Source organism: Copidosoma floridanum, unplaced genomic scaffold, assembly GCF_036245765.1.
Source record: "Copidosoma floridanum isolate Cflo_tuat_1 unplaced genomic scaffold, Cflo_Japanese_pri ptg000013l, whole genome shotgun sequence".
NCBI lineage: Eukaryota > Metazoa > Arthropoda > Insecta > Hymenoptera > Encyrtidae > Copidosoma > Copidosoma floridanum.
The window spans coordinates 23,158,787-23,171,900 of NW_028321890.1; the positions used below are offsets into that span (position 1 = coordinate 23,158,787).

The 13,114-nt window shown below is 35.6% G+C and overlaps 1 protein-coding gene across 3 annotated transcripts in view; it reads left to right on the top strand.

The window, feature by feature from the left end:
• Window positions 1-806: 806 nt before the first annotated feature.
• LOC106641978 (RNA-binding protein fusilli) overlaps window positions 807-13,114 on the top strand; it is a 41,459-nt gene continuing 29,151 nt past the window's right edge. For all 3 annotated transcript variants that reach the window (XM_089590695.1, XM_089590696.1, XM_014356598.3), the window contains exon 1: window positions 807-2,237. In XM_089590695.1, the coding sequence (XP_089446821.1) occupies window positions 1,947-2,237 (291 nt within the window). In that variant the 5' untranslated portion in view covers window positions 807-1,946. The remainder of the gene's footprint in view (window positions 2,238-13,114) is intronic.

Here is a 13,114-nt window from a genome sequence, read left to right on the forward strand (position 1 = left end):
GAGAGCGCATACCTGGTGGTGTATAGCGCATATCCGCATGTACCTAACACACAGGTACCCGGAGAATCAGGGGCCCCCCCGAAGGAGAGGTGTAATATGCATGCACACACCTGGAGAGCGCATCTCAAGCTATCTAATCTCACCCGTGTACAGCAGCGCCGCATTGTGTTTTATCAGCTCGGCACGCGAGCGCGAGTTCACAGTCGCGAAAATTCGGAGCAGTGCTGAAAACGCGGAAAAGCTACTGGTATGTGGTGGTGGTGGTGGTGGTGGTACACACCTATACTTTATAATATATACTCTATGGGTGTAGTCAAATGTACGTATTTTATACCTTACGTATAGGTATTATATGTATACATACGAGTGTATATATGATGTTACTTTACACGAAGGCATTCGGACGGAGAGAAAGAGAATGGGCCCCGTGTCTTCCTCTCCTCTTTTTTGCCCCGCGTGTATAAGTATATAAAATGCGGCGAAGAAAAAGACAGAGGACACGCGGGGAAGGGGAGAGAAACCTCCAGGGCGACTATTTTACCGTACAGACAGCGTTAGGTAGGTATAGAGAGAAGAGATAGAAGCAGTAGCGCACAGGTAAAAGCGAGAGAAAGGATATTATAAAGTGTAGAGGTATGCCTCGCAAAAGAGAGAGAAAGAGACGGAGCCAAGGGGGTGTACAGTAGTGCGCGTGCGTGTCTGTGTTTCGGAGCAACAGGCAGGTAAAGGTAAGTGTATGAGAGGAAGGCGAGGAGGAGGAGGAGGAGAGCGCGGTTACAGGCGAGCAGCAGTCGGCGCTGCGCAGTCGCCAGGTAAACACGGTGTCGGGGATAACGCGCCGGTGAAACTTCGTTTGTGTTTCTCCTTCCTTCCTCTCTCGCTCGTTCGCGCGTGTGTTTGCAATTTTTACATGCAGTTATCTCGTGTCTTAATGTCATCAACAGGTGCAATTACCTCCCAGCTACGTTGAAACCTGCAGGAGGTGCCTGGTTCGCCGTCGTCAAATGCAAAAAATCGGCAACATAATCGTATATCAACAGCATCTGCAGGTATATACATATAAATACCAATATTTACACCTGGATGTGCGTGCGTGAGTTTCTGCTAGAAGAGAAAGAAGAAAAACTACACGAGCAGACCGAAAACGCATGTATGTGCAGAAGAGAGTGTGCGACGCGTCATCCCCTCGTCTATATACATATACATGTATACACCTGTAATTAAAGTATACATATGTATCTTTCATATCATTGTAAATAAATATACACAAGGTAAACTGTGTTTGTGAGCGTGGGTTTTTTTTGTTGTTAATTAATCACCCGATCCGACTAATTCGAGCATAGTCGTATCTTCGGATTGTTGTGCGTGTCGTCATAGCCGTTGTCGACTGTGCGCAGAAATGATCATAACCTCACAACGAGCCGCGCAAGAGGCAGCTGCTGTAGCTTTACCTGGTCTCACCTGAGGACGACGAACTCCAAAAAGAGCAACAAGTATACAGGGTGTGTTTATATACATACGTACCTTTAAAAGGGAGAAAGGAATCACCATCACAGTTATACGGAGCAACGGCAGCATCGCAGGCAAAGGCTTTTTCATGCACAAGATGCTGATAACAGGGAAACCAATCCGGATCTATTTTGTTCTTCAACGGTTGTAAAGTAAAAAAGGTGCTCTATAGCCGTCTCCCTCGGCATTTCTCGGCGGATACCACACGTATACACACAACAGCAGTGCAGGTGTGACTAGTGCGTTTATATATTTATGTGGTATAAAACTACACGCTTCGCATATGTACTCATCGACGGATTATACCTGTTATGATACAACAATAAAAATATAGTGCTCCGATAATTCCAAAAGAGCAAAAGAGAACACAACCGCTCAAACACATTTTTATATCACACGCAAACGAACACGAATAGCGTTAAAACTGCAGACGAAAGATGCAGGTGATCGGCAGCGCGTCGACTGGCGGTGCAGGCGTCGTTGTCAGTGTTGGCAGCACTACCAACAGTATAATTAGCAAAAATATGATAATCAGCAGTAATAACAACAACAACAACAACAACAACAACAACAGTGTAGGCAACAATAATACCGCCGGTGCCATGGGACCGACCCATCTGGTCGCTCTTTACGTGGCGACGGCCGGCCAGCAGGGCAACGCTCTTGGCACCGACGAGGAAGAAATCACGCTGCTCGTTTACGTGCTCATCGACGCGCTCCAGAACAAAGTGAGTGTGCTATTTCCTTTTTTTTTTTTTTTTTTTTATTTTATTGTTCTTGTATGTATATTCTACCCATGCAATTAAATTAATAAAACGTGATAGCTTGACTATCGTTTTTACGAATTTGGTACTGGGTACTTTTGTTTTTTTAAGCAAGTCAAACGAGCGATCAAAAGGCCTTTGCGTATCGCGGACCATTTTTGCAATTAAACTCTCCATCCCTTTGTTATACAACGTACCTATACTTTCAAGTACACTTGTGCTAATTCATGTAATTATGTCTACACCCTAATTGGGCCCAGCATCTCTTTGTCACTTTATTCTTCAGAAAAAATTACAATACTTGTATTTTGCTTTAAGGATTAAATGGGAATTTGATAAGGGCACGGTAAGAATTTCAAGTGTGGAATTGTACGAGACTTACAATACCTATGCTGCTAAGCTCTCTAATTTATAAGATAAAAATTAAATTGATGGATTCAGACTTACAAGTCTCATTATTCCACTAATGGTTGGCTGTTAAGTTTAAAATTTCTAAATGCAAAGGATGATGTGGAGAACGTCAAGCAAAAGGGTACCCATAAAAATTTTTAATGTCCCTGCATGGCTAATGACCGGTTTTTTTACGTTTACTACTTTCGTGTTGATATAAGTTGCTGGAGCTCTGTTAAGTAAACTTTAGTTTTAATTGTGTAGCACATCAGGCCGAAAAAATTTTTGCTTCGAGTTTTCCTCGAGTCTAACGATTACACTTCACTCCACAGTTTCGTGAAGTTGTTTATTACTGATTAAATTTTGTCTCGTTGGATATCCACGTCGTCATTATTAAAAAGTAATTTTCAAAGTAACGAAAATCATTAAGGATATTTTTGGTAAATACACCTCTGACGTATACATGTATCAGCCTTTCGGTGAAATCTTCAATCTTTAAATTGTTTTTCATAAAATTGTTCATAACGTATTTGAAAGTAATTAATAACAAATACATTATGCATTATCACAATGGATCAAGGGCAAAAAATAAAATTAAAATTCCAGCGTTAAAAATAAAAGATAAAAGCTTATTGTTATTAAAAATCATGTTGATAAGCTTCCGAATGAAACTGAATTATTGAGTCGCAGCTGACATGATTGAGCAAATATTTTTTTTAAAGTACCACTTGAAATTCACATCGAAAAAACATCGATTTAAGTTTACATTTTTTTAAACTGAATTTTTTTTCAGCGTACACAAGAAAATTATTTTTATTCTACAATAGCCAGATTATTTCTAATAGATCTGCAACGCGTATAATATTTAAAAAAAAATTACAATGTGCGTTTACTTATTCTAAAAAAGGAATTGCACTTTAAAAAATTTGGGGCTCATTTGGAAAGAAGAAAAATGAAAAAAAATTCGTATAGCATCAACGAATATGGACACTTTATAGAGATAGATAACGCGTGACGAGTAACGAGCTAAAGGAAAACGTTTATCTACAATCCGAGTACTCTTTGCATATTTTTTATACACGGGTAAATCGATATCTCTCTGACAAGTAACGAAGCAAATCGTACGTAAATCGCACAAATATATTTTAATAAAACTCCCTTCAAGTCTTATCGAGATGCACTTATTCTTCAGAGTCTAGCCGCCGAAGTTGGCTTTCGCGAGCTTTAACGGCACTCGTAACGGATTTTTTCCAGGCGAGCGGGTACACATCGCGTGAAACTCCTGGTGCCGGAATGTAGGTCAAAATCCAGAGTACCCGAGAAGTCCGTGCGATCGTTTGGTACTTTTATTGCGAATTGTATATTACATGCGCGGTTCCGACGATTTTATTTCTTTGCGACTCAACATTGTTTTATTGTTTATTTGATTTTCCATGGCAAATCCAGTGTATGTGTATTTGAAACAAACATTTCTGAAGCCTCATTTGATTTGACATTTGTCTTTAAAGGTAAACTTTGTAAAATAATTTTTTTTTTGTGGTGTACAATCCTGCAAAATGTACCTACGTGTCATGAAACAAGTTGTGCATTTTGGGTTCGTCAGAATATTTACATAATATCAATTATCAGTTAGTGGAAAATTTTTTCAATTAAAACCATCAATTTCATCAGAGTTGACGATTAAGGAAAACCCAATTGTAAAAAAAAAAAAAAAAAAAAAAAAGTTATAATAATCATAGAGGCTTTTATATTGATCATATTTATAAAAATAATTTGGCTCTTCAGTTTTTTCATAGCCTATCGAAATATACCGATCCACGAACAGACACAAGTCAGGAAAAATCATTATACCAGCGTTCCGTTCCGCAAAGTTCACAAACAGCAGCGGCAATGTTATTGTACTTGCTCTCGAGATCCCCACAAAGTGTAACAGGAAATCACCGCCGCACTGCTAGCTCGGCCATGTCTCCGTTCCACCTTGCGCGCAGACTTTCCTCGCGATGACGAAAACAAGTCAGCAGCCCCTCCGTTTGCTCCGATCATTCCTTCTCTCCGATGATGCTCGGCAGCGCTCCAAAAAGACACTCTCTCTTCATTATCCTTTGCTCCTTTTTCTCCTCTCAGAAATGCGCGCACGTGTGCTGTATCCTGTAGGTATATGTGTGCGCTGTACTGTACAGTGCTGATATAAATTAAGGACGCGGCATTGCAAGAGGTTCTCTTTTCCTTTTTGTTTTTTTCGAGATTTTTTTCGTCTTTCCAGTTCACATATTTATATACAAACTCGGACGAGAAGTTGAAGAAGCATCGCAATGCAAAACACGCGCCCGTGAATCTTGCGTGAGCCGCATTGCTCTGTTTGCTTCGTTTTTTTTTTTTTTTTTTTTTGCTTGTGTTTGTTGCGTGAGCCAAAAAATTCTTTTTCCTCCTGTACAAATTTTATTTCTCTCCACAGTCAGTCGAGGAGTTATTTTCTTGCGAATCCAGTTCTATGGGTATATTGGGTATTATCTGTAATTTTAATGAGATGATTTTTATGTAAGCAATGACTGTATTGCATACGGAGGTGTTGAGTATAAAAATGTGCAAACAATAGTCTAATAAATTTACTTTTCTATTGTAATAAGCTGGAGAAGTGGAGATTTATTCCTATGAGAAAAAGAAGGGCTGTTGCAATGGTACGGTAATTAATTGTATACTTTTCGTGCTGTGTTTCGCAATAGAAGGCAGTCGATTTAGTTAATTTACAATAACTTTTATTGTGTTACAATTTTTTTTCTTATTGAAATAATTAAGTTTTCTAAATAGTTTTAACTTGATCATTGAATCTAATGTAACATTAATTTAAAAAAATTTGTTTATAGTATTTAAAAATACACTTAATTTATCGTTGGATGTAGAAAAAAAAATCTAATTATGCATCAGCAATTATCACTACAGTGCCTTCTCATTGTTATAATATACCTTATTCAAAACAACAGTTACAACATTACATGGAAAAATTTTGATAGTACAATTAATTAATAATTACAAGCTTCATGAAATAAACTATTTTTAAACCCATATATGTTGTTGTTTTTTTTATTACTATTTTCGAGTAATTTATTATCGCTTCGTAAACACAATTCATTTAGAACATTGTTATACTATTAATAATCTATTATTCAATACAAAAAACCTTGATTATTTGGCGGGGGGGGGATTCTAAAAAAGTACCTTTTTTGTCCATGCAGTAAAGAAAAACATAACAATCTCCACTGCAACAATTTTCCAAAGCAAACCGACTATATACGTCACCACCATATTGCTGCACGCGGAACTGCCATTGTTTCAGCTCTAAAAAGCTCTCCCGACTCTGTTTCGGTCGGTCCGTTCGTCGGAGGCGGAGCGTCGCGCCCTCGGAAGGTCGTTTTCGCTCTTGCGCCGTGGGATAGTATAGTCGTCGTCATCGCTGCCGCCGAAACACGTGCTCTTCCCTCTCGTTCCTGTATCCGTATGCGTGTGTGGGTACTACGCAAAACATGGCCGACGACAAACCGTGAGCTTTACAATATGTGCCGTGTGTTTGCAAAGATAAATTGAATTTACGGCTTATTGTGAATTTTTATAACATCTTACGGTTCAAGGAGCTAAAGAAAGACATTTCATCAAAAACTTTGGTTTCAATTTTATAGAAAATATAAATTTCTAACGAGGGTGATGTCATTGAATAAATATAAAAAATACACTCATCTAATTTCTTAATTTTAAACATGTATTGTATTTTTTTTTTTTTTTTTTTTTTTTTTTTTTTTTTTTTTTTTTTTTTTTTTTTAATTAAAAAACTAAATGATTGCCTTTTATTAAAATTTAGAAGTAGAACTATTCGCCGTTTTACTTAAAGACGTTGTAGCAAACGATTTAGAAATTAGTAACAAATACATTTTCGTTTAGATAAAAATTTCGATATCTAATCGTTACAAATGATAATGCTAAAGAATATTAGGAGGAAATCCATGTAAGCAAATTTGAAAAATGAGTTTTTAATGATGTATAGACTTAAAAAATATTATCATCACGATTCGGGCCTCCAACTAAACCTTCCAAACTCGTGCGTCTTTAATACAAGGTTTCAAGTAACGTGTAAGTATGTTAAAAAGTTTTTTTTTTATGAAGTCTTATTTTTCAAAATCGTGACTGGCACATGGTTATGCAATGTCAACTTTAATGTTATTCACGTACCAGCTAATCAATCACTGTACGTATGTGCTAATATCCTGACACGTAAAAAATATGATTTTTGCCGACGCCATAACGCATAAGAAAAATATAAATCTATGAATATACACCTATGTTGGAATGATGATTTACGAATCTTGTTTGGTTTTACAGCTTATTTTTTTTTTGTACCTTGAAACTTTGCAAATAAGAATACATTATAGTATCTTCAACATTTATATAACATTAAATAAACAAAAGTCTCAACTTCAAGTCGAGTACATATATTATTGAGAACACAGTTTTTTTTTCTCAGCTCAATTTATTTCGGACGAACAAATAAAACACAACAAAATCAAACGTCACTCTTATTTATCTTTTATCTCTATCAATTAACATATCTGCGACGGCAAGTGCTTGTTGTGAACTTTCCAAATTCAATCTCTCCGGTTAAAATATTCACCTGATTGATACTCCTGGCGTATACTTAACAGTCGACGACAACCTCGTGACGTAAAAAATAATAATAATAATAATAATAATAATAAAAAAAATATTTTCTACAAAAGTAGAATGTTGCCGTATTCATTGGATTTTGTAACCCGATAAAAACTTGCTCTCACAAAAGACAGCCCGCCAATCATCATATTATGCGCGTGGACAATCTCTAAAAAAGGGAAAGCTAGTCTGACGTTTCACTTAAAAATTAATTGAATTGAAATAAAAAAATTTTTTTTAAATAAAATAACAACAGTGGCAAACCTTTTCGAAATTTCAGAATTGTACAGCACATATAGTAATACAGTGCAGTATACATACGGCTCGACCGCACGCTCGGTCGGTGGTTTCCCATGGGTTGTCAGTGCTGCTGCCGGCTCGGCGTGCAAAATCGCGATCGGCTCTTCTTCTTCTTTCTTCTGTACTTCCTTACCTTCTCCTCTCTCTCTCTTTTTCTCTCTCCTTGCCTACAAATGTCCCACCGCGTCCATCGGCTCTCTTTCGCTTCTTCCGCGCGCACGTTCGCTTCTTCGGCCGATGGCTATCTCGCGCCTTGATTCCCTGTACCTCCGCTTACTTGTAATACCGCAAAACGGTGAGCTCGTACGAGCGTCACGCGTCAATTCACTTTTGGCCGATATCCTTTTTTTTTTTTTTTTTTTTTTTTGTGCTTACAGCCCGATCGCCGACTTGGTGGTTTCCTCGTTCGAGTTGTGACTCTTGTTAAATGATTTTTTCTGTGTTTTATTTTGTGTTACTGGGCTCAAAATAATACATATTTATATATTAAAACACGAAGCTCGATACTCCACTTCGAGGTTGTATTTGAAAGTACGGTACCTCAGAGCGTTCAGCAGTTTGAATAAATTATTTGAATAAAATATTACAGATACCATATACATGAATTTTGTACTAAAATTTTTCAATCATGTCCATTTACAATTATAATTTTTTGATATCAAGAGAATGAAATTAAATGTTAAAAAAAATCTCTGCACCATAAGTGTTCATCTGGTTTGAATCTAATTTTTCTTGAGATTATTATTTTTAATAAACGTATAAGGTATAAGTACATCCAATATGACGTAAATCTTTTATTAAGACACATTTATTGTGTTGCTCAAAATGTATAATAAAAACATTGATTATAATACTTTTGTAAAATAGCATGGTTAAATTAGTTAAACAATGTTGCGAAAGAAAAAAAAAATAAAAAAACGTTATCCCATGTATGTACAATGCAAAATCTGTTTACTGACTTTACATGTTATTTCGTTCTTTTGGCTTTTTTTCACTTTTTGAATAGAAACTATGTAAAAAAAAAAAAAAATAAAAAAAAATGGAATTGTTTGTTTTTACCATCATTGCTATTTCTAATACAATAACTCTTTTGTGTACGTTGTAAATTTTAAAAGTTTCATTGTCTATTTAGTTATTGGCATATATTATCGAAAACAAATAAAATTCAGAAGACATTTTATCCCTTTACCTACCATTTCGCAAAATGAACGATTCTTCGCCATTGTTTTCTTAGAGAGCCACAAGCTCGATTCCAATATTGTTATTACGGTGCGCAGCAGTGCCGTGTGCGGGGCTTCCGAAGCATTAAGCATTCCCTCGTATAAATGGCCTTATATGCAAAAGACACGTTTGTTTCCGCGGGTGACCTCCGACCCCAAGAAAGAAAAAAAAACGTGCACGTCCGCGACTTCTCCTTTCTCTACCTCCTCTTTTGCGTGCAAAATTAGCAATTCGTATAAGAGTGCAGCTTTCGCTTCTATAGCGAAAACTTAAGCTTTTGTATATTATTATTATATGTAGTATAAAACAATACTGGAGTATTCATCAAAATTATTAATTTTAAATTTTATACACATCTATCAGTACGTGGAATCTTTTTTAATATTTTAAGTAATTTTTTTTCTCACTGTAACGTTTATATTTTAATTTGCAAACAAATAATGACATGTATCAATGATCGTTTAGTTCTTTTTTAAACTCGACATGTTTGCGATTATATCCCTATCATTTATATCAGAATATCTTAGCCCGAATTTTTCTTTCTTGCGTTAATTTTTTCTAGATATTAGTTGTTCTTTTTTTTAAATGTAGGTACACCCATGTATACTTAGTTGTACATCTTGATATTTTGTTCTTCATTTTGTGCAATACTCTACTCATAACGTATTAAAAAATTTTTTTTTCGTGTACACTTCACGTGGAATCATCCTTGTATATGTACATAATGATAAATGTGCCATTTAACAGTGGCACACATGTCACAATAACTATAGGTTTGCAAATACCCCTAGAGTCGTTAAAAACTTAACGAGCCTTAGAACGCCGTAACATTGTTGTAAACTACTGTAGTTGAATGTCTATTTTCACATTTTAAAACTTGAACGTACGCACAATTAAACATCTAGGTGCATTACCATTTCAAAGCTTGACATGAAAATGAGCGTGGTGATTCCAGCTAGCTTCTGAACGTCAAGCTAACGAGCTTTGCAGACGAAAGGGAGAGAGAGTGAGGGTTTGTTGTAGTACTAAACTACCTTGTTCTGCTGACTTCGTGGCCGGGGCGTTTTACCGACTGTTTTCTCTCCATACGCGTAAATTATTTTCGACATCGAGAGAGCACAGTTATTAACTTGCCACTTAATCGCACTTAATCATGCAGACGATTTTTCTGCGGCGTAGTGATAATTTTTATTCCAGGCCAAGATTAAAAAATAAAGCATATTTGTCACATAACGCATATGCGTATTAGTACAGGTTAAAGTTGTCGAAATTGTTTAGCTAGATTTTGTGTCTTTGCAGGTCGTCTCAAGTATCAAAAAATATCGGCATCGTTGTACATTAATCTTGGCGTTCCTAATTTTTGTTTCGTCATTTGTTCTAGTTATTTTTAGTAGAGCCACATGTTATTATTTTTTTGTTATTGTAATCATCGTGAGGTAGAAAAGAGACAATTGGCTCGGTTATTACTTTACAGTGTCACTTTGCAAATGAACTTTTCTCGCGTGCATATGATTAGAGTCTCTTTTCTAGTGAGCTCTCTGATTAAGAATTTTTTTCCTCCAATATTGATCAATCGTTATGTGCCTCTTATTTTTTTCTCCTACTATTTTTAATTATTATCAGAAGGTGATTCGCGGTAATGAACTCGTTTTCAGGTATTTTTTCCCATTTTTTTCTCGCGATGTCGCACGAGCGCATGTTTTTTTGCTCCGTCTTTCCTTTGAGAAGTATGCATTCATGCGATATGATAAGTAGCTGGACTCTTGTTGTAATGCGCATGTTCTTATCTATAATTATTGTGATTAGCTTTTTTTTTTTTTTTTTTTTTTTTTTAATTTTTCTAGTTAAATTTTAGTCAGTGTAACGTTTATTTTATTTTTGTTTTGTAGTAGTTGATATCCAAGTATTTAGAAAAAGATAAAATTTTATTCATAGATAGTTAATTTGTGAGAATTACGACTTCTGAAATTTTATCAACAGAATCATTACGGCACAGAAAGAAATTATCATAGATGAAGGAATAAATTTAAATAAAGCAAGCAATTCTACTTTGGCTATTCATTTACTATTAAAAATTGGTTTTTGCACGGTAGTAGTTGATTATATATATTTTTAAAGCAGGATTATAATTGATGTTGTGGTACACAAAAGATATTGAAACTTTAGGAAACAGTAGAAATATGGTTACAACATTATCCCGTACTTGTGAATCAATCACTTTGTTGCAATATTAATTAAACGTCAAAAAATTATAATGTACATTGCTTCAATCGCAAAATCCTTTCGTTGATTTTACAATTATTATTACTGCAAATCGTGAAAGAATCATAAAGAAACGCGGAACCATCGTTTTTGTGGTAGTGTTAATACAATCAGGTGCAGTTGCTGGTTGTAGTAGGTACAACGAGGTACAATCAAAGAGAATCACGAAGTGAAAGCTCCAAACATAAAAAATTATTGATTAATGAAAATCTAAAGCTTGTAATAGTTCATTATAAGGTGAATAATTAAGTTTGAAATATTTTGATGAATTCAATTAACTCAAATTTTTTTATTACTAAAAAATAATAACTAGTGGAACTTGAATTAAAAAAATATTTCTTGCTGTATTTTTCAATAAATCATGTAATTTAGAAAAAATAAAAACAAGTTGAAACGGGATAAATCGCTCTTTACAAGTATGCGATAGAACAATACAAAGTCAGTATTCACCAGCAAACAAGCGCGTAAACAACAATTTCATACCCGAAGAGGGAAACTACGAGTTCACGCGTCAAGATTTTACATTCGGTAACACTGACAAGCATCTTAAATGTGAAAGGCAACGGAGTACGTATTTTTTACTTCAAGTACAATGTAACAAAAAAAAAAAGAATTATCGGCAATAAGTGCAGTGACGGTCGTTTCCACCACGAAATAAGCAATATTCTCAATGGCTACCTGGGAAGTATAAAATCTACATACAAAAAGCCAAGAAGTTCGTCAAAAAGTGAGAGGCACACATAAAATTCAAGCCTATCCCCTCCTCTCTCTTTCTCGGGCGCCCGATGAAATTACATTCGCGGAAAATGCAATCTACCTGCTTCGGTTATAGTGCCCGAGCGTGTCTTTGCTCTCCGCGTCCGTGTGCCATTGCGAATGCTAATGTTGGGTCATTATTTCGCGGAGGCAGTTGATGGGGGACCGACCGACCGCTGGCAAATTACATTTTCGCGCAAGCCATGAAATTTGTTTGTTCATTCGGAAATGAAGTTTTCCACGTGTCTGGAACCAGGAGACGATGTACGCAGAGTTAGGAGCAGGTTTTTTTTTTTTTTTTTTTTTTTTTTTTTTAATAGTTTTCTGTAGAAAAATGTGACAGGTCATCGGTAGGATAACTTATTTTTCTCGCGTAAAGCATTGCTTGATCAAAGATTTTTAAAATGTGATTCGTATCCACATACGTAAGATGGAAATAAGCAAATATATCGTGTCATTGTATGGCTCTGCTCGCTTTGTATACAATGTGGAGGTCAAATGCGGGTTGGCGATTGCTTCCTGTCCCGGATATGCTGCGCGAGCACGACGTCAGTAACTAACAGTCGCATAGCCAGTCCCATCGGCCCATACGTAAAAACTAACTCGTGTAAACGATTTTCATTTTGAGGCTCCTCATTGCACCGCATTGCACCGTAGGTTTAAAAATTCGATGGAACGGAAACCAGAGGCGGAATAATGTAAGGGTTATTGCTCGGTATAAAACTTGTATCTTGAACCAAGAAACTATTGTCCCGATAATTTTGATTTATTTTCGATTAAAATTGTGACACATGATTTACTCGCCAGAGATATAGAAGTTTTTCATCAGACTTGTGCGTGGGCACATTTTTGATAGAATATTATTCCATACGTTTGAATGGTTAATGTAAACGTTCGATCATAATTGAATGATAATAAAATAATTAATGAACATGAATAATCGTTTTGGCAACTGAACGGAAAAAAGGATATTTTACCCTCGATTTTACCCAACTGTATATTATCTCAAATTTTTTAAATCAGGTAACTACTCAAAATAATTAAGTTTTTTTTATCCAAATCAAATCTTCTAACTTTTCTGGATCTATAAATCTATAGGGGTCCTTTAATTCTTATACATTTTTTATACAAAAAGCAAAACATACATTTTTTTGTGTGAAGTATTTTTTATATTTCTACATATAAGTTTATTGTGACTTTTAAATGCTACATGTGGA